Genomic DNA, 22,903 nt, shown 5'->3' on the forward strand with positions numbered 1-22,903 from the left:
TACCCCGAGTTGAAGGAAAATAAATAACAAGTAGACAGAATGCCACTGAACAAGTTCTCTTGCTGAAATGTTGAGGGAAAGAATAGCAAAGTGTATCCTTGAGAACCACTCTGTGCGTGTGTGTGTGTGTGTGCGTTCGCATGTGTGTTCGAATGCTCTCATGTTACGTAAAAGACAAAATAAATGTCCACGAGTTACCATGTGCTGCTACTCCGACACCAACTTGACGTCAAATTACTCTTCTCTTTTGAAAGAAGTGTCGAAAGAAACAAAGCGGTCTCTTCTTGTGATCTTGATTTTAACTTCAATCAGTTTTTGTTGTTATTGTTTTCGCTTTAGGCTGCTATAGTTTGGAATTTTTACCGTGATGGAAATTGTATTTTTATTTTATTTAATCCAAACTTTTATTTTAATTGAGGTTGAATGTTATTTAGATCATGCATTGAATATTGTACGTTTGCCTAATCTGATATGGTCCCTGGTATTATGATGGAAGTAGTACTGTATATCGTGGCTGTATTGGTGTTGACAAGAAATCAATAACACTTAATTGCGAAATACACATTTGCTTTATTGAAGCGATTTAGCCCATCCCCAGGGTTCGCTTTTTTTTACATTTAAAAGTGAGAGAATGTTTATAAGGAATTATAAGCCAAGAATTACAATTTCTTTTCTTTTTTTATTTTTTTTTTACATTTATAAGTGAGAAATTATTTATGATCAATTATAAGCCTATTGAATTACACTGCGAATACAAAATATAGAGATCTAACCATTTTAACTGCAAAGGCTTATAAAGGAATTAAAAACTAAAGGGAACACTAGAGATCTACGTGATTCACATTATTCAATTATTCTCAGCATAAGAAGATTATCTATGCATGGTTTTCCAATCATCCAATTTAAATTCACTGATATAAAAAGATCCTGAATACGCTCTTACTGCAATGGGTGATTTAGTCTTTCTGTTACTCGTAGTTGAAGTCTGAGGCACACACACAAACGCTCACGTCACGGTCTGCCGAGGACATGGCCCTTACAAAGACAACTTTGCTCCTCTCGAGTAGCGCATCGGAGCAGAGGGCGTGAATTCATTGTTCTTGTCTCCAAGGGTGTTTTTAGAATGCCCTTGTTTGAATGAGCAACAAGAATTGCAAGTCAGGACTCTCTACATGGGTTCAAGCACCACTAGACGACAGGCTCGCCTTCCGCGGGATTCTTTTCATAATGTTTTATTTTGTTATGGATATATTTACATTTTTGTTTACTGTGTGAATTAACATTGTTGGTAGTCAATGTCTTAAACAATTTATCAAAGGTTTAAATTCCAAATTATGATTTTGTTCGGTTGAAGGAAAATAATTCAAGTTCTTGTCCTTTTACTATGGTAGATGAGTCTCTCTCTCTCTCTCTCTCTCTCTCTCTCTCTCTCTCCTCTCTCTCTCTCTCTCTCTCTCTCAATCAGGGAGTTTAAGAAAGATATTAGAAGGATGGCATTATGAAGGACTTCATTTACCTTATAATTTGGTTGATGTATCAGGATGTGTTGAAATAGATCTTTGAGAAGAACGTCTTAGTGTTTCTAAAATGACCAAATGAAAATATCAATAATAGTAAAAGCGTACTATGATTCTTCATATGTTGTATTTAATGAATAATATGAATAAAACTTACTTTAGAAGTAACCATATGCTGTATAAATGAATTGATAATGCTATTCATGATGAGTAACCATTAATTAATAAGTACCGACAGCTATATTTCACACCTAGGTAGCAATTACCATCGGGTCATTTGTCTAACCAATTGACAAGAACGAAATAGATGAAAGGGGACATAATGTCTACCTCCTCCTCCTCCTCCTCCTCCTCCTCCTTTTCTTCTTCTTCTTCTTCTTCTTCTTCTTCTTCGCCTCCTCCTCCTTTTCTTCTTCTTCTTCTTCTTCTTCTCCTTCTTCTCCTCCTTTTCTTCTTCTTCTTCTTCCTCCTCCTCCGCCTTTTCTTCTTCTTCTTCCTCCTCCTCCTCCTCCTTTTCTTCTTCTTCTTCTTCTTCTTCTTCTTCTCCTCTTTCTCCTCCTCCTCCTACGCCTGCGATATCTCGTGTCAGACACAAAACTTGGCTGGGCAAACCCAGATAGCCCTCATACTGGCTCGACCGTCTACTGAACTTGAGCTTTTTTTTTTTCGTTTGGTGGGCTTGGTTACTGATTGGCTTTGGGGGTACGGGGGTTAGGGTAGCTTGGCACTGGCACTGGCATCGTGGCACTAACTGGTATGAAGGAGGAGGTGGAGGAAGAGGAGAATTGAGCTTGGTGTATCAGTATGGCCGTGAGTGCTGTGTTGTGTGATTGGTGGTGAGTTTTTAGAAGGGCGCTGATATGTCCAGTGGCTCACGAACAGTGGTGTCCTATTTTCCTATAATATAGCAAGTGGATTCCTTCGACTTTGGGGACTTATGCTGCGATAGGATTCTTTGTGTTTTCGTAGGGATGTTTATAGTGTATAATTATTTATTGGAAATTATGCCATTTCATTATCTTTATAAGAACTAGAAATTCATATAAAGTTGCAGTTTCTAGACTTTGGTGAAGATGTACTTACTGTTTCATAAAATTTCAGAGGACTTGAAATTTATGTCTGGACTACAAAAGTGTCACCAGTTTGTTCTTAAAGAAAATTAATTACTAAAAGGAATCAAAGTATAATCGATTGTAATGATTGTTAATTTTTGGTAGTTTCATAAACACAACACGAAATAGTTTTTCATCATCACATTTCAAAGGTAATGTGAGAATCTTATTTTTTTTTTTTTATGAAATTAAAGACTTTCAATGCATTATCATCTTTTAATGCATTTACCGAGATATGACTACGTAGAAAATGTTTCTGTTGAAAGTTATACCTTGAGAGAGGAGTTTTTTATTTTTTTTCTATTTTACCAAAATGGAATAGAATAAAAATTTAGGAAAATTTTACTGCGGTGTGATATTATTATACTATTAGATCAGGAAAAGTTTTAAGCATTTACAATTTGATGTTATTAGGCTTTGTGAAAATGAAAATTTTTAACGAAATTCAATTGTATTCTTTCCACATTATTTGTTTAGATTGGTGATAAATGGCACGATTTGAAAAACTTATCTTCCTGGAGACGATGAAGTACTATATCAAGTTGCTAGAAGCTTAATTTTTTTTTCTTATGAATCACCTTTCTTTAGGACATATCAACTGAAATAAATGAAACTTAGACTTCATTAATGCGAACGTCAATGCCACTATATTTGTAGCATTGAGTTTAAAGCATAGTTGTGAGTTTTATAACAGTGCTTCCAAGAAAGTGATTGAAAATGTTTGATTTTATCCTTACTTAACCAAAAGTTACTTTCCTGCATCGCATTCTTATGAAGTGCCTTTCGTCGCGATCAGGATTTTGTAGGCATAGTTGAAATTCTCAGCGTAGTTTCGAAAAAGTGTATGTGGCTTCGTTTGTTTGTTTTCTCATTCTTAGTAGAGAAGCTTTAACTCAACGTTGTTTGTGGAAGATGATTACTGCCTATTAAGTTCTTTACTCTGCCGAATAAATATTCTTAGATAATTTTTGTGTGTTTAATTTATTTGTGCGTTACTCAGATAATTTTTGGGACATTTAATTCATTTGTGCGTTACTCAGATAATTTTTGGGACATTTAATTCATTTGTGCGTTGCTCAGATAATTTTTGGGACATTAATTCATTTGTGCGTTGCTCAGATAATATTTAGGACATTTAATTCATTTGTGCGTTGCTCAGATAATTTTGGGGACATTTGATTCATTTGTGCGTTGCTCAGATAATTTTTGGGACATTTAATTCATTTGTGCGTTGCTCTTTTTTTTTTTTTACTAAAGTGAAATATCCTGATTACTTTAGTTTTGTACTCATTGAAGATGCATATGATTTTATAACTCGGCTTGAAAAAATTGCCATTACTTTAGACATGTACAATTAAAACTCACAAAGAAACACCTGTGGAATGTTCACGTTCAAACTTATTTTTATAATTTTCAAAACTTCAATATTTTGAGATTAATCAAAGAGCATCATCTGTTTCACGTGTATTTGAATGTTTTTGAAACCCTTATATGTAAAGCAATGCCCGAGTGCTAGTGTTTGTTTTAAATTTTAGTATTTCACTAACATTATTATAAGCATTTATATTTTTTGTTTCAAACCACGTGTTGCACCGAAGTATTTTCGAAGCCTAACGTCTACCGAATTGCATCGTTGTAAGAAGCATTCTTATAAAACTAAGCTTGATCACCATGGACAAAAATATGTAAAATCCTGCTTGTACCTTTTCTGCAGTAATCGATTGCTTTCAGACATTTTTAGCTTTTACCTTTGGTTAAAAATGCGGAAATTCATCGTGTCCAACCTCATGCGTTGGGAAATTTGTTTGGGAGAAATACAATACTTGCCGAGTGATATTCAGGTATATATTTCGTCTTGGAAGTTAGTATGTGCGATAGTGCAGGTGTTTAGACTGCGTGTTTGTTTGTTTTCGAAGTGCCTCACCCTGACGGTTGGTGTTGCTACTGCAGTAAATTTTGTTTATCTGTGTTTTCGCCGCTGTTATTTACATGTCTTTTGAATAACGATTATCCTTTGTTCATTCGTTCAAGTGAACGGGAAATGATCGTGATTCACGTTTTGTATTGGTTTTTATTCTTTATTTTATTATGGATACTTAATTGTGTACGCTTAGATCCAATTATCCTTTTCCACGTTTTAGGTTCTTTTTTTTTTATTCATTTTTCTTGTTGGCATATTATGGAGAACTGTCCTGTGCCTGTATTCTCTACTATTATTTACCTTTTTTTACGTTTAGAATGATAATTCTCTCCCTGTTTTTATTCTCTTGTGTGAGAGGGAACCAATTCGTTCAAAATGGTAAATCTTGCTCTAGGTCTGTTATTGTGTTTTGCCCTCAGTCTGGCTCTGAGGCAAGATCTCGATTAGTGATAAGGTGGAAGGAAATTCATGTTTTTTTTAATACGAAAAAATGATAAGATGATGTTCTTGCGTGCAAGGACATAAAAGTCTCACTGGTAAACGGTGAAGATATTAAGAACTTTGGGCGACTTGTTTAAAGGTTTAAAGGCCACTCATGAATGGTAGAGGCAAGGGACAGTGACATTGCCTTACCAAGAAGATCAATGCCCTAGAGACTGACTATATCGCATATGATCAGCGCCCAAGCACCCTCTTCATCCAAGCTAGGACCAGGGAGGGCCAGGCAATGGCTGCTGATGACTCAGCAGATAGACCTATAGGCTCGCCTATACCCCCCAACCTTAGCTCACAAGGATGGCAAGGTTGCAGACACTAATGACACTAACGAAAGCGGGACTCGAACCCCTGACTGGCAAACACCAGGCAGAGACGTTACTAATCAGACAACAACAATGTTCTTCCTATTATAACTCAGTGCATTATATTTTGGAATTATGATTAAATTAGATCAATTTAGAAGTTAAATGGTAACTTGGAAGGAATTTGTGACAGCGAGAGAAGAAGATTTTAGTGTTAATTCAGACTTTGAATTTTGAACTCGGTAATTTAGACATGTTCAATGAATAATAAGTAAGATCGTCGAGAGAGGGTTTGACATGGTTGAAATTTTAATTGCTAGCATGAGTGACAGGAACAAGTGTGCTTCTGAAGGCGATTGGTTAAAAGGATAGATGAGAGAACAAAGACCGGACGGACAACACTGCACCATGAAAAGGGCCAGGTGTAAACCTGTCACCTGAATCAGTCAATACGATCAAATGGATGGTTAATTGGATTGCAAAGGCGAGGTCCAAATCATAATTAGTACAGTAGCAACTGTGTACGTGCGCTCGAATATGGGGGCTTTAATCCATCATCATTATCTTTGATGTTAGAAATTCGTTAAGCCTCTTGTGGCTAGTGCATTTTTTCTTTTTATTCATGAGGGAGAATTGTTACCCAATTATCACATATTGAGAGACTTTGATACCGTACAAAGGATTTTATGCGACATCTGAGTTATCCTGGTGGAAGTTGTGCAATATAATTGTATGGGCGGTTATTGCTATTTTTCTTCTTCATCTTGTTCTTTTTTTTTTTTTTTTTTTTTTTTTTTTTTTTTTTTTTTTTTTTTTTTTTTGACAAATGACGCTTATAAAATCATAACCATGAACAAGCAGACTAAATTTTAGTGTTATCTTACATTTTCACGAGGAGAGTTAAAACTTGTATATTGGAAAGCGATGTGTATTACTGCATTTATTTATTCATATACGTGAGCAACATAGTAATTTTGCACCTTGAAATAGTAAGTTGGTGTAAGCTTCATGACACTTGTGCGACCCTTCATATATTGACTGAATAGGTTCCCCAGTATTCTTATAAATCGCAGAGATACGATGGGTAGGCACTTCCTTTTCTAGGGTTTGTGATCGAATGCATCTTTTAGCCTCAAAGTACTGATATTACAGAAGGTAGTTTACTGTTTTTTTTCAGTAAGGAGTAAATTCCACGCCGCCATGCCAATAATCTTATCAAGCTCCAACACCATAATCTGGACAAGTCCATAAATGTAGTTCGAGGAAGGTCTGGGTTTCTGAAGAAACTGCTCCCTTCTTTGGAAATGAGAGAGAAGGAGCTTGCTAAGCAATAGTGATAAATAGTATCCTTAGAAACAGATGATAGGTTATCTTTTAAACTGAAAGAGAGTGAAAAAGTATCCTTAAGACTTGAATGAATGGAAACATAAAGTACATTCCATCTCAAAAGTAGACTTCTCACAGAAACACTTCTTAGGATTTCTTAGGATCCAGCAGCTCTTCTAGAAGGAAACTCCAAAATTAAACCATTGTTCTCTAGTCTTGGGTAGTGCCATACCCTTTGTACCATGGCTTTCCACTGTCTTGGATTAGAGTTCTCTTGCTTGAGGGTACACTTGGGCACCCTGTTCTATCTTATTTCTCTTCCTCTTGTTTGTTTTGAAGTTTTTATAGTTTATATATAAAAGATCTTATCTAATGCTGTTACTGTTCTTAAAATATTTACTTTTGATTATTTATTAGTTCTCTTGTAACATATCTATTTCCTTATTTCCTTTCCACATTGGGCTATTTTTCCTTGTTGGAGCTCTTAGGCTTATAGCATCTTGCTTTTCCAACTAGTTGAGACAGATAATCGCCAAGAACTCAATGACCATGAATAAATGTGAAGAACAACTAATGGTCTTTGTCCTCGAAACACGAACAGGATGAGATGTTTCTCGTCGCATACGCGTTTGAAGGACGTTGTTTGCACTAGGAGAGATTGGGTTTCCTTACAGAGTCCTTGCAGGAGATGCTGTCAAGATTTCCCGAGGGACGATCACAGTGGAAGCCATTATGTCTTGAGGGTTTGAAGTGTGTGCCAGAGAGGAAGTTGATATTGTGTAAAATCATTCTTCTTTTGTGTGGAGTCATTCCCGAGATGTGTTATTGAAGGAACTGCAAGGGTAAGATTACAGGGGGCCAGTACATGATAAGGAGGCGAGGTCGTGCCAGAAATGAGTTGGTAACAGCGTTTATTATTTACGATTTATTATTATTTCTTTTTTTTGTTTGTGTCTGTGTTGGTGATGTCGTTTCCTCACGCGTGAATCTTGGTTGTTTGTACGTTAGTTGTGGAAAAATAAAGGCTAGGTTTTTTCATTAGAACTTTTGCTGACTTTTGAGTTTCAAAACTACAGTTGTTTTCCACTTGCACAGGACTCTTCTGGTCTCTCTCTCTCTCTCTCTCTCTCTCTCTCTCTCTCTCTCTCTCTCTCTCTCTCTCTCTCTCTCTCTCTCTTTTTTTTTTTAATTCAGATGTAAAGAATGTTTTAATTACTATCAATAGGAACAATATACATACTTTCTATATAAGAAAAATAATTTCAAACGTCCTTATAACTCCCCATTTATTTTCTAATTATATATTGGAGGAATGATTCAGATGCTAAAGAAGCCTAATGTGTCAAAGAGGGAAATTAGTGGGGAAATCAGATGGGACGTGACTGACGCAGTTAGAATTTGCTGACGAAGAGACAAAAGGGACGTGGTTGGAAGTGATTTCCTATCTGATAAAATTTGAGATCAACGTCTCCCCTCTTCACCCGTAATGTTACTTACTTCCTTTGTCACTGAAGGAATTCCAGAGTCTTATTTTGGGTTGCTTTTTAATCAGAGATAATGATACGATTCGATCAGGGATTATGTTTATCGCCATCGATGGTTGAAATTCTTTTTATTAAGGACTGTTGCACATTTGAACATTCAGACATTGCTTGGAGCAAAGGAGCAAATATAAGTCTTATGAGATTTCTGAGTTTCGACGGAAACTGAGGTAGTTTGATATTTTTCTTTTATTCTGTTGATGAAATTATTTTTTTTCTTACTAATACTTTGCCATCTTTTCATACTCAAAACCGTAGGGTGGTGTTCTAAAAGTGTTCACTAGTTTCATATTGGTAAGTCAGATACCTAAATTTCAGATCGATTAGGTACGCCAAGCCTTTGCTTTAATTTTTTTCCAGAAACATTTCCATCTACAGCGTTGCTGAGTAACTAGTGTTTAAACAAACGTTATATTTAGTATTACTCTTTTCTCCGAAACCTTTGATAATGCAATGTTTAATTAAGCATTTTATATAGAAAAGCAATGGAAATAAATGTTCTAGAGTCAGCATTTGCATTCCCAGGTAAGCAAAAAAAAAAAAAAAAAAACGTCAAACATTTAGTGATTAGAATAAGAGGTCTTTCTGGAGGTCTCTTCAGACAGGTAGTGTTTTTCCCCTCACTCCGGTAATACAGTGGATTCCACGTGACTTCCTGAGAACCCTCCAAAACAAAAAGGGTGTGTAAGAGAGAGATAAAAGTGCACTTAAGAGGTGTTTGTACTTGAAGGTCCTTCGTGGTATGTTCGAGCATCGCGAAATTGCTTCTTGTGTGATGCTTGGGTCGGGTTACGGAGTTTCCTTATTTTATTCTTAGTAAGGAAATGTGTATTTGTATTTTGTCAGGTGATAGATATTTTTACCTTCGTTGTTCGTTGTACTTGTTTTTATTTATTTTTTTTTATTTTTTTTTATTTTTGTCTCATATTTTCACATTTCCGATCTTAATTTTGTCTTAAGATCCCTTTCATATGTATCATTTGGTAGTTATTGTTTGATTATAGTGATTTTATTTTAATCTTTCACACATATTCACTGTTTTGCTTAGTTTTAGCTTCATGTTTCACTTGTTTTTACGTTTTTTATGTAAAGAAAAACTCAGATGCTTGTAATTGCCAAGATATTCATAGGAAGTCCTTTCACTCCATCAAGCTTTGAAGTCTTCACTTTGATAACACAGCACCATTTTCCCTTTACATCATTATCGCCTTCCGTGCAGCGTTTTATGGGTCCTTTGGATTTTTAATTATTTCCTGATAAACAATAAGTCAGCCATCTTGCCTGCAACGAATAGGACCTTCACCCTTACGGACTTCTCTCCGCGAAGGAGGCTTTTTTGTTTTGGTCGACGGAACGTAGTCCCTGGCTCTGAAGGAGAAGAATGGAGAGAGAGAGAGAGAGAGAGAGAGAGAGAGAGAGAGAGAGAGAGAGAGAGAGAGAGAGAGAGAGAGAGAGAGAGAGATAGTTCTTTGATCTGCTTTCCATCGCCGAGATGATCGCGATGTCTGCGCGAGGGGGTTAGAGGGGAAATTTGTAAAGGCTGTGGCGCGAGGGAATGTTTTTCCATTTTAAAACAAATCGGGTTAGTTTGGGTCAGGACAGTGTTCTTTGATTCAAAGGAAAGGGTATTGATTTTTTTTTCCCAGCAGGAGATAAATTGGAGGCTTTTGTTGTTATTGTTTATGCTCATCGTCTGGGTGAATAAATGTCTCCCCAACCTTTTTTTTGGTTGTTTTATTATTCTCATCTTGTGGTAAAACTGTATACAAGCTGTGATATATATAATATTTAAAATTTTATCTTGCTTTGTTTTATGTCGTGCAATCCTTATTTTAAGTATCCATACTCACACTTCCATTTCATGTTAGTTTGACAAAAGCCTATGGAAATCTACATAATCTCTCTCTCTCTCTCTCTCTCTCTCTCTCTCTCTCTCTCTCTCTCTCTCTCTCTCTCTCTCTCTCTCTCTCTCTCTCTCTCATGCACATGCTTGATACAATATGACATATAAATTTCATTGATTAGCATCCATATCGTAGGATCATACTGACAAAGTTATTAGAGGAATCAAAGTTAGGTAGTGAATAGATTTTCCTTTGTAATTTTTACCGTAGAATGATATTGATTCACTAATTTCGGCCTACTTCTACTTGTTGTTTTATGCTTTTGCTTTTTTGTTTATAATTTTCGTGTCATTTAAAGAGAACCAAGAATCAATTTTTCAGAAACATGACTCATTATTTTCAAGTTTGAAGTTTTAAATACATCATATTCCGATCTATTAATATTAATTAACTGATGCCTTTTCCTCTTTTTTTAGAATATTTTATTTCAAATCACAAAAAAAAAAAAAATCATATTTTTGCAACAGAATGGGAAGATCGTTTTGTGATATAACCTGTCACTCTCTAATTGGGAAGAGAATGAATTGCATCATATTCAGAGTACATAAATTTACGGAGACATCCCTTACCCTTTTCCTAGTCCCTTTCAGAAGCCTCTTGGATGAAACTTTGAAGGGGGAAACATAAAGGGTTTACGATGACAAAACGTCTAGTTGGTTAATGAATAAATCAGCCATAGTAATCAATCACTGTATTGATTAGCATAATGATTAATGGGCGTCACTCTTGTAAAGAATAAAGAAAGCGAGTGAGGCTGAGAATACTTTCCTAGGGTTTTCGGTTTGATATTTTCAAAAGAGTTTTTATACAAAAATACATTTTATGATGGGCGCATATGCCATATCCTTTGGAAATGCAATTGCCTTACGATGAACACATTTCTCTATCCAAAAGGACGTTAGATTTCCTCTCTGGATTTTCAAGGGGCTTCATTCGAAACAAAAATATTAGGAAATATAGAAATTTTCTGATTTTACGTTGGCATTTGTAATTTCATATTGCTTCAAAAAATACTGAAACGTATTGTTTGTTAATCCATGACGCATTCCACAAGCAATGCTGCTAATTCTGAAAATTATTTGTGGTAATAAAGATCTTTTGTCTGATGTCCTAACTTGGAATCAATAAAAGAACTAATTTTTTTTTTGCAGTAAAATCTAGGAAATTTTTCCCATTTAGCAAAAATGGATCACCTTCTGGCTAATATATATATATATATATATATATATATATATATATATATATATATATATATATATATATATATATGAACTAATTTTTTTCATATCACAAAACTAAACCGAAATCTCTCAGTGCAATAAATATTAGTAAAGAAAAAAGCTACCAGATTTATTTTCATCCGGTGGATTTAAGTTATGCGAGTCACAAGGTGTGCACCAGAAGTAAACAAAATGCAGTGTGGCCAGACTGCCAGTTACTTGCTTTGTTTGTTTATTCAACTAGAACAGTTTGCCTTTCCTTATCTTAACTGTAGTAAATATTTACGTCTCTTTTTATGCTTTACCAAGCGTTCCTTCGTTTTGCGATTAGGTTTAGTTTGGTCTTTTTCCTTATTTATTGTTAGTGATGTCGTTTTATATTTAGGTGTAAATTTGCTTGTTTACGTTTTATTGATAATTTTGCAAAGAATTTTTTTTTCTTTTGGGGAGGGTTGGGGGGTGTCAGGAGTTTCGATGATAGCTTAGTGTGACTTTGTATTTGCTCCCATCTCCTTTTTATTATCATTTATCGGCCATTCACATACATCTTGATATAACATTCATGTAGGTCAGTCACGCATATTAAGATAAGTGTATTTATATGATGCGAACAAGTTATTACTATTATTATTAGCCATATTCTAAAATTGTCAGCATTTTTATACCTTAATTGCAAATATAATTGGTTCTTGCATTTTGTTTGCGCGGTTTATGAATATTTAATGAATGACGCACCTGGGGGTAATTCTAGAGTTATTGAGATGAAAATTTTGATTTCAAGATATCGTGTAGGAAACTCACGAAAAATTACTCTCCAAAAATAAAAAAAAAATATCATTAAGGTAACTCAGTTTTGATCATTTGCTTGAGGTAATCTTGCATTATTTATGGTAGATTTGTGTTCCATTAGAATGTGTGAGTTTGAAGGGAATCAATGTATTTGCATGTATTCAGTATTTTTATTGTTTCTTAAAATATGTTCGATATAATTCTGAAAGCAGCTCTGTTGAGTGTATGATAAATTAGCAAAGTTATGTTTATACATCCCGTTTAAGCATTTTAAATGCTATATAAACTTTATATAACGAAAAGATTTTCTATAGTGTGCTTTTAGTACATGAATTTAGAATTGATGTTTTTTTTTTTTTTTTTTTTTTTTTTTTTTTTTTTTTTTTTTTTTTTTTTTTTTTTTTTTTTAGTTATAAATAAATTGTTTATCAGAATTTTTTCCATGAGCAAATACTGTGTAACTTTATTGAATTGGAAAATGTTCTCTTCAATTAAATGCTTCCGTGCGCGTAAGTGTAAAAGACATCCTGGCAGTAGGTATTGATTTAGAACCAGCATTTTATTTTAATGTGAAAAGAGTTTTATTATTATTATTATTATTATTATTATTATTATTATTATTATTATTATTATTATAATTTTGTATTGTATTTCTTTATATTTCCTTATAATTGTATCTCTTTATATTTCCTTATAATTGTATCTATTATTAATACGTTTTTTAATGTAAGATCAAGACTGGTGAATGTGGAAAATTGAGAAAATCCAATTGTATTCTGCAATTAAATGTAATTAACGACTGTTTTAATCCTTGTTAATGATGAGGTTGATATAATAATTGTTCATAAGATTTTTCATGTTTTATTTGTGCTTTTTACATGAGAAAAGAAAACTTAATTGTAGCAATAATTATTGTTTTCTATTTTTCAGGTGACTGAGGGAGTAGGAGGCGGTACGAAGCAAAGTGATATTGAATAAGGATCCAAGATACAGTGTGTTTGTGAGTGTTTGTCTGCATGAATATTGGCATAAATCTTGTGTGAATTCTTGAAGTGCAGCGCTTGGAATAGTCAGTGACATTTACAAAAGAATAAAGAAAATTTAAGTGAACATACACCGGCACATTCACACTTGGGTTTAATAGGAATTAGCCCTTGACGTTTGATTGAAGCAGGTGTTTCTCATTGGCCCTGTTATTTACTTGAGTACTATCGACTTTTTTATTTTACTGGAGTTAAACGAAACGAACATTGGACTTTACGTAATTTGGGGGAAGAAAAAAATAGACGTTTCAAGTGTCCTGTGTAGGCGAGAAAAACAGTGAAAGCACGAAATTGAAGTGAAATTAAAAGTCTTCACTGAATTTCGCAAATATATTTATGCATATAAATATACATGTGGACTTATAGTGACTTAGTGCCAGGCATTGCGTATAAAGAAATACGAGGCGTTATATACGTAAATAGATTTTCAGTGACTTTGAAGAGAAGATAGCAGACCGTTATTAGGCCTGAAGTGCCCCTCGAGTGTAAGGTTGAGGCTTAGATTCCCTCGAGTCCCCAGGAGCCTCCAAAGTGCGTTACAAAAGTAGCCTCCCCATTTCAGCCGCCGCCACTTGTCCCTTCCGGCCACCTCCTCGTCCCCTTCCTCCGCCTCCTATATGCAAACGCCAGCAAGTTTCCGTCGTTGCCTCCACTTCTTCCCCCTCCCGCGCCGCCCCTGCTCAGCCGCCGCCCCCGCCGCCGCAGCCGCAGCCTTTACGCAGAAGGGACCGGGTGTCCATGTCCTTCTCGGTGGCCCCGGGATCCTCGTATGCGGGCGCTTGGACACCTGACCAGGATTCCGTCGTTTCGGGATTCACCGACGCCAGTATATACGCATCGCTGCAGAGACATCCTCATCAGCATCAGTCCCCGTCGCAGCAGTTGCCCTTCGGAGGGCATTTTTCTCCCCAGACACCGATACAGCAGCAGCAGCAGCAACAGCAGTTTCAGCAGTATCATCCCAAGCACAAAAACTCCTTCGTCGCCCTTAGGAACGTCAATGCTCGTCCACTCCACAAGAGGGGAAGGTGAGAAATATTTAAGCTTCAAATTAAATTTTAGGATAAACTCTACGGCTAATTCACGTACATTTTCACAACTACTTGCTTACACCTTTTCTGTATCTAGTCACCTTCACAATAATATATATGATTTTATTACTTTTATATGAAATAGGGGAACCTTGTGTACTGAAAATGTATTGATATCATATTAATATTTATTAGGTACCAAACCAAAAATGGCGAAAAAACACAATGTCTAAATATTTAAACAAATTTCCCAAGTCATCTATGTAACTACATTTTAATGAAAGCTCAGTATGTCGTCCAAATTAGATCTTGATTTGACGTGTGATTCATGGTGTGTACATGATGTTTTTGAAAAACAATTGAAATTAAAATATTTGCTCAAAAAAAGTAGGTCATATAAACCAAAGGCATATATAGAATTTTTGATGTTGGGACCGTCTCTCTTTCATGGCTTGTGGATGAATTAATAGTTTGTTATAATCCATTAAAAGTGAAAGCAGAGTTAAATTCTACCATGGATATCCATTATAAAGTTTGACACCGATATTAAATTTAGATTAAATACTATAACGAAAGACATTACTATTGTATTTTGATATCAACTCTCATATATCACAATATAGAGACTAGGTTTACTCGCCTGCCACTTTCCCCTGGAAAAAAATTATTCTCTGTTTTATTATTGCCTGTGCTTCAAAAAATGAGAAAAGTTTGCATTTTTCATTGTGTGACAGCATTTCTCAAATATTTAAATCTAATTTAAAACTATTAACCGTTAACTGGATTAAAAGTTTAACTAACTTTTTCTGTAGGTAAACTTGGATGATAGAAGATTGTCATGCAAAAGGTATAGAAGGATATACATATATATATATATATATATATATATATATATATATATATATATATGTGTGTGTGTGTGTGTGTGTGTGTGTGTGTGCGTATGAATGTTGTTATTATTATTATTATTATTATTATTATTATTATTATTATTATTATTATTATTATTTGCTATATAGTGAGACTTTAATGAAATATAGAATATGATTTGATCACCTTTAAAGAACCACTGGCAAACGTTAGTGCCATCTGAATTTAGAACATATCTTCCTTTTTTGTAAGTTTTGAGTTATTTGCATATACATGTGACTATTCAGAACTTGCCCTCTTACCATTATAACTAAATTTTAGCCGCTTTTCTTTTAATTTTCATTGCTTAGCTAACATCAGATTCAATTTTTATATGAATTTCTATATTTCCAGAAATACAATTTTCTTTTACAACTGTTTGTATATTAAAAAAAAGACATTTTTGCATTCAGTCTTGACATCCTCCTTGTTACCATTATAACTAAATTTTAGCTGTTTTTCTTTTAATTTTTATTGCTTAGCTAACATCAGATTCATTTTTTATATGAATTTCTATCTTTCCAAAAATACCATTTTCTTTTACAACTGTTTGTAAATTTAAAAAGACATTTTTGCATTCAGTCTTGTCATCCTCCTTGTTACCATTATAACTAAATTTTAGCTGTTTTTCTTTTAATTTTCATTGTTTAGCTAACATCAGATTCAATTTTTATATGAATTTCTATCTTTCCAAAAATACCATTTTCTTTTACAACTGTTTGTAAATTTAAAAAGACATTTTTTGCATTCAATCTTGTCATCCTCCTTGTTACCATTATAACTAAATTTTAGCTGTTTTTCTTTTAATTTTCATTACTTAGCTAACATCAGATTCAATTTTTATATAAATTTCTATCTTCCCAAAAATACCATTTTCTTTTACAACTGTTTGTAAATTATAAAAAGACATTTTTGCATTCAGTCTTGTCATGCTCCTCCACCAGGCGGGTCAGTGAGATGACAGCCGGCGTCGGAGGCGACGGTGGGATGGGGGGGGAGGTCATCGAGGTGCAGATCCTCCCCCAAGATGACAACTGGGGTGACAACACAACTGCTATCACTGGAAACACATCAGTGCGATCAGAGTCATTCCAGGTAAGTACCTGTGATACTTCATCGGGTATGCCCTTACCTTTACGCCAGTCTTTGTGACTTGTTTGATCATTTTGAATTAAATAATAAAGTTAAGGAATTAAATTATATTATTTTTTTACTTCAAAGGGTCATGACTTATCTTTCCTCCAAAGATGTTTATGTATAGGGTTTTTTAGAACTTCCTAAGGTCAATAGTGATTGTACATCTCGATCTTCTGAAAAAAAAAAAAAAAAAAACAGTAATAGATTTCTGGTGTTTCTACATTTGCTTTTGATTTTTTTAGAAATATAATGTATCTCAGATTAAGTTATTTGGCTTAAAAATATCAAAATCACCACTGTCAATTGCTTTCTTTGGCATTTTATAGCTTGCTAATATGAAATTTTTTTATTTTACTATTTTGTGTAGTCTGTTAATTTGATACACCTGCTAATATTGTTCTGTATTTATATTTCCAAAAATTATCTTGGTAATATATCATTTGAAACCAAGTTATTTTTCAGTTTTAGTTTTAAAAAGAATGTGTAATTGCTTATTTGTTTTTATTTGGGTACCTTTTAGCAATAAATCCCATGTAATTCTCTCTCTTTTAATGATAATAATACTCTCACAAAAACGAACATGAATTTGTTTGTCAATCTCTCTAAGGCTAAGCAGAATTTTTGTTCTCAGGATGTAACTATAATCGGACGTGACCAAGAGACGGGTGTGACATTTACCTGCCAACGTTATGCTGGGTCAGCCTTATGCGCCCTGGTGGCATTTTTGGCATTCCTAAGGTACGTATCGACTTATACATAGTAGTCTTAATATCTCTGAGCAGTGAACCTTTTCATTGGAATATCTGATTTAGTTGCGTTATATATCATAATTTTATACTTTTAATAGTTTAATAAATGTATGACCATAGTCTTAATATCTCTGAGCCATGAACCTTTTCATCGGAATATCTGATTTAGCTACGTTTATATATCATAATTTTATACTTTTAATAGTTTAATAAATGTATGACCATAGTCTTAATATCTCTGAGCAGTGAACCTTTTCATCAGAATATCTGATTTAGCTGCGTTATATATCATAATTTTATACTTTTAATAGATAAATGTATGACTATTGATATGTATGTTCCATTTGGCTAGCATGTTTGTATTAGAATGAACCTGCTTTGATCCAGTCAGTATTGCTAAATACCATTATACAATCCAGAACCTTGTTCATTTTTCACTGAACCCTAACATAGATTCTAAATAAAGATATAAGTAGTTCAAGCCAAATCAGGTTATTTATATATTAAAAAATCCTGTGAAGTTGATCACCCAAAGTTTGAATTAATTCAATTATAAACCTAGATTCTGTTTATTTAATATCTTTGTTTATATGAAAACCCTCTTGAGAGTTATTCTCCTTTGTGATTTGGGCATAGAGGGTTCTCTTTCTTTTGACCCCCAAAGGATAGTGAGTAGTTATACAAAGAAACCATTATTAGTATGATTATTTTTCTTATTTGGTCATTTTATTGTGTGCTAGTATTTTGATATCATATGATTTATTTTCCTCTTTATTTCAGTCCAATTGCTATGGTATTAATCCCTCGACTAAACGTAATCAAGCTGAAGAATGATCATCTCAAGTGTGACTCAGAATGTGATGGCCTTCTTATTAGCTTTTCCTTCAAGCTGCTTATCTTACTACTTGGGTCATGGGCTCTCTTTTTCAGGTAAGTGAGCTTGAGATTTATCTATGTTTAAACTTCTTGTCAGTGAATATTGATTTTCAGGTTATAAGTTTGGAAGATTGGTCAGACTACAAAATATCATATTTAGAAAAATATTTTGAAAATATTTATTGATATGGATTTTCTTTACAAATTATGTTTGTATTATTAGTGGTAACATTACATACACTTGTGAGATTGAATTCTGCATATTGTTAATTGAGAAACTGCAAGTGTTTACTTTCACATAAGCTAGGCAGTGACCTAATCATGTTTTTTTTTTTTTTTTCTATACTTACAGACAGCCCAAAGCCACAATGCCTAGAATATTTATTTTCCGAGCATTAGTGACAATGCTTATATTCGTCTTTACGTTTTCGTTTTGGCTCTTCTATGTGGTGCGCATCCTGGAGAATAAGGAAGAGGTTTGGATTGTTTTATTTTTTATCCATAAATAAGAACAGAATCATTTTGAACTTTACTGAAAGGTAATTTTTTATGATTACCTTTATATCAGTTTCCATTTTATCCTTCATGATAAGGGTATTTCAAATATATTGCACATGATTTTTTAATACTAAGTGATACTGTACAGTTCAATATGTTAACTATTAATCTAAATCTCTTATTTGATCTTCTGTTCAGATTCACTTTGAGATATTCAGTGCTTGTTCATATTTTCTGTAACCTTCAACATTTATATTTTTTTTCTTTTCCATCATCAGCATTTTAATGAATACTGTACAGCATTTAAATATATAGAGTTAAAGTAGTTACATATAATATTGAAGCATAACAAATGGGGAAAAAGCTTAATTTCACACGTGAAAACTACGAGAATCACATTGCATTGGGAGCAAATGCATGTTGAATGCCAAGTATTTCAAGTACAGTACATTCTTTGGTAATTCAATGAATTGAAATTACATAAAATACCCTTCTTTCAAGTTATGCTTCTTATAAGGGATGATATGACACAAAATTTGAATTTTTCAGAAATTTTTGTTTCCTCTGCATAACTTTTAATGATCTTAGATTGAATATAATGAGTAAAGTGGGATCTCAACAATATAAGTTATCATTTCCATAAACAAACTTCTATCCCAAGGAAAAGATTACACTTTTTGCATAGCAATACAGTCTACATATGAATATTGATAATTTTTAAGCAATACATTCCAGTCATTTTGTAAATGTGAAATTTATTATATGATTTAAAACTGAAGATAGAATTAACGCTGGAAATGTAAAGCATGCTTGCTAACTCACAATATCCTTAACAGGTCAAGTATCGCTCCATTGTGTACTTTGCTGTGAGTCTTGTGGATGCACTTCTCTTCATTCACTACCTGGCTGTGATCCTGCTGGAGCTGAGGCATCTCACACCACAATATAGCATCAAAGTTCTTAGGTCACCAGATGGAGAGAGCAAGTAAGATCATAGTAGTAGTAAAGTGAACACCCTTTTTTCCTGTTTTCCTTAACTTTGTTCTTTCAAAGTTACTATCACAGCATCTCCAAAACATAACTGTTTTTGTTACTATGTATTTGAGGTAAATTGTAGGGAGGAATTTTGTTCAGCTTATTGTGGTTAGCTAATGTTTTAGTTTTCATTATCATGTTATTACTGAGACTTTTACTTAGCATCATCTTGTGTGTTTTTTTTTTTTTTTTTTTTTTTTTTTTTTTTTTTTTTTTTTTTTTTTTTTTTTTTTTTGCAGGGGGGGGGGGGTTACTAAATAGATTTTATAATAATTACATTAACAATAATATTGTCACCTTTATATTTTCATATTACCAAATTTAGATGAGAAAACTACTTCAGTTACTGATCTTAATGTAATTTTTTTTCAGTATTCTCCATTTTTTTCCTCTTAATTCCACTGTCTAGGATTATTATTGCATCATCTAGTTTTACACTGTAAGGTGCAATGATCAGATATACATTATTTCTTGGTCACCTTTATAAGTTATCTGTCATATTTTGATGGTATACGTTTTATTACAATTTATTAGTCTGAATATATATTGTTTACATTAGGACACCTCTTATTGCATGAATTTTGCTCCTTCCCTTTTACTTGATTAATATTGCTGTAATTTTAATGGAATGTTATAGCATTGTTAATATTCGACTACATTTTTTGTCCCACGTTTTCCTTGTTTCAATTTTTCTTTAGTTATAATCTCATGAAATATAAGATTATTGTTGATGACCTTGTGTATACATTCAAATTGCATACCTCTTGTATATAGAATTTTATTTGCTTGCTAATGTTTTAATCCAGAACATAAAAAAAGAAAAAGAGAACTTATGGTAGTGTTAAGATAGTTCAATTTAATAAATATTTTGAAAAAAATTTGTTTGTACATAATTAGAAAAATGTCTAAGCACGTTACATTTGCAGGTGGTATAACATTGGCCAGTTGAGTGTACAGAGAGCTGCAGCTTGGGTTCTGGAGAAATACTACCAGGACTTCACAATATATAATCCTTACTTAGACCGTGTGCCATCAAAGAAGAAACACTCAGGAAACTCATCTTTCAAGTATTATGATGTGGATGGCAATGAAGAAAATTCTGAGGTGAGTAAAATTCAAATGGAACTTTGACCAAGGGGAGCTTTTTTGTGAAATTTCTATTTTACCTGACATGCCTTCTCTAATCCAAGGTTTTTATTGTCTGCAAAAAGTAAAAATTCATCATGTAAAAAAAAAAAAAATAATTTAAATGCAGTAAATTCACTAGAATGATAATCAAGAGAATTAAAATGCAGTATATGAAAATGGTGAAAAGTATCTTTAAAACAAATTTTTTATTTTGACATGCAGTATTTTAAGATACTGTACTGTCTTTGTGGCTATATAAAGTAGTACTGTACTTACATTATTTCAGTGAACATAGAGCGGTATTATACTGTAGTATACTAGTGAGATTTAAAACAACAAACTAGCCCCAAAAGTTCTCAAGAGTTATTATTAAAGCACTGTAGACATCTTACAAATCATAAGGCTAGAATCCAGGGTAATTTCCCGTGAATCAGACTCAAGAATTGCTTTCCCAACAATTTCAAGTTTTCAAAGTATTAATTATAGTGGCACCTGAATATGAAAATATTGAAGGGTTATATTTTCCTGTTGATTATGGTGAACCCTGATTCTGAAATTATTGAAGGGTCATAATTTTTTATGTAAAATTTGGAAAGCTGCACATTTCAGCCAAGATGATTTTTTTCTCATCGGATAATGACTTTTATCCAGCCACAACCAGTGAAGCTGAAAATGACACAGAATTCAATTTTCATTTGTTTTTATGAAATGTTTCTTTGTCCTTTGATGTGAAGTAAGGTATTTCTTGCTTTAGGAAAAGAGAAATTGTGTAAACCAAATTAATATGGTATACTGTATAAAGTATTATGTTCTTTCAGGAAAGCATTTTAAGGTGTATCATTGCTTTCCAACTAATAGAAAAAATAATAATATTACTTTAGTGCACTCAATACGAAACATCTTTTTCACATTTTTTCTTTCTTTTGTACAAAAGTTTTTATTTTTCAAAATTAACCTAATGTAGAAAGGACTTTTCTTAGTTCAGTACTGTACATGATACTGTATGGGGAATATGTTACTGCACAGGTATTCAGAGTTATTGTATAGTGTACAGTACTGTATTTAAAATACTGATATATGTCAAACTAGATAACTGGATGGCTTCTTTTTTCAAGCATAAGAGAATAATGAAATTTAGATGTGTCATTTCATAAATTTGAAGTCCTAATTACATAGCTACAAAATGTTTTCATGTGCACCATACCTAAAATATAATCTTACTATACAGATACTGGTAAAAGTTACATTCTCGGACCCATGAATAGTACAATACACCAAACTGATTTTGCATTACTGTAATACACTGTATACATTTAGTGTATAAATTATTGACATGTATATTCCTGTTGTTTTTAATATTTCATTAATTGAAATTAACACTTATTTTCAGGGCCATACCAGAGCAGTGTTAACTGCAAGTGCCCGAAGACGGGATTCCGCGCACAACGAGAGGTTTTATGAGGAACACGAGTACGATAGAAGAGTACGAAAACGAAAAGCGCGATTAATCACAGCAGCTGAAGAGGCATTCACACACATAAAGCGTATGCATGAGGAGCAAGGTGATGTTCATTATCATACTTTAAACATTTTGATCTATGCATAATTTCTATGAACCTTTCCTGATGTTCATATTGCTTCTGCAGAAGTTCAGTTTGATCGACCTTTACTCGTAAAATTTAAAAAACAAAATTAATTTTCCCTTTTTTTTCCTGGCTCTTCAGTTATCACTTACCACTAGAAAGCTTCTTTCTCTACTATGGGTATGTGTTTATTGAAAAAGGAAGGAAAAGGGGAAAATTTTAAAATGTTTAAAAATTTTATGTGTAAAGGTTGATTAAACTAAGCTTCAAGAGAAGAAGCAATACAAACATTAGGCGAGTATCATCATCTCCTCCTACACCTATTGATGCAAAGGGCCTCGTTTAGATTTCGCTAGTTGTCTCTATTTTGAGCTTTTAATTCAATACTAATCCATTCACCATTATCTACTTTATGCTTCGTAGTCCTCAGCCATGTAGACCTGGGCCTTCCATCTCCTATAGTATCTTGTGGAGCCCAGTTAACTGTTTGGTGAACTTATCTCTCTTGGGAAGTGTGAAGAGTATAGACATATGAAATTTTATTATTAGAATTATGTTATTCTACAGTAGTTACATAGTTATGCATTAAAGCACATTTTAATTACTCCGTATTTGTAATATGCCTGTTTTGGTTTTTAATAAAGGCAAAATGTCACTATGTATACAACAAATTTACATAAGGAAAAAATATTCCCTACTTGCGATAAAGAAAATATACAATATTTTTATCAGAATTTATCACAAGGGATAATATCAAGATTTAAATTTGTATGCAGAGAGGACT

The 22,903-nt window shown here is 33.3% G+C and overlaps 1 protein-coding gene across 4 annotated transcripts in view; it reads left to right on the forward strand.

Moving 5' to 3' along the window:
• Vang (Strabismus domain-containing protein Vang) overlaps window positions 1–22,903 on the forward strand; it is a 171,292-nt gene that overhangs the window by 143,217 nt on the left and 5,172 nt on the right. For 2 of the 4 annotated variants that reach the window (XM_068361874.1, XM_068361872.1), the window contains exons 2-9: window positions 13,061–14,201; window positions 16,058–16,208; window positions 16,867–16,988; window positions 17,780–17,929; window positions 18,228–18,351; window positions 19,210–19,358; window positions 20,335–20,512; window positions 21,927–22,098. In XM_068361874.1, coding sequence (XP_068217975.1) covers window positions 13,912–14,201; window positions 16,058–16,208; window positions 16,867–16,988; window positions 17,780–17,929; window positions 18,228–18,351; window positions 19,210–19,358; window positions 20,335–20,512; window positions 21,927–22,098 — 1,336 coding nt within the window. In that variant the 5' untranslated portion in view covers window positions 13,061–13,911. Of the gene's footprint in view, window positions 1–2,278; window positions 2,354–13,060; window positions 14,202–16,057; window positions 16,209–16,866; window positions 16,989–17,779; window positions 17,930–18,227; window positions 18,352–19,209; window positions 19,359–20,334; window positions 20,513–21,926; window positions 22,099–22,903 lie in introns of those variants that run through there. The other 2 variants (XM_068361873.1, XM_068361875.1) reach the window with 2 other exon arrangements.

The sequence above is a fragment of the Palaemon carinicauda genome, chromosome 38 (genome assembly GCF_036898095.1).
Source record: "Palaemon carinicauda isolate YSFRI2023 chromosome 38, ASM3689809v2, whole genome shotgun sequence".
Lineage (NCBI taxonomy): Eukaryota > Metazoa > Arthropoda > Malacostraca > Decapoda > Palaemonidae > Palaemon > Palaemon carinicauda.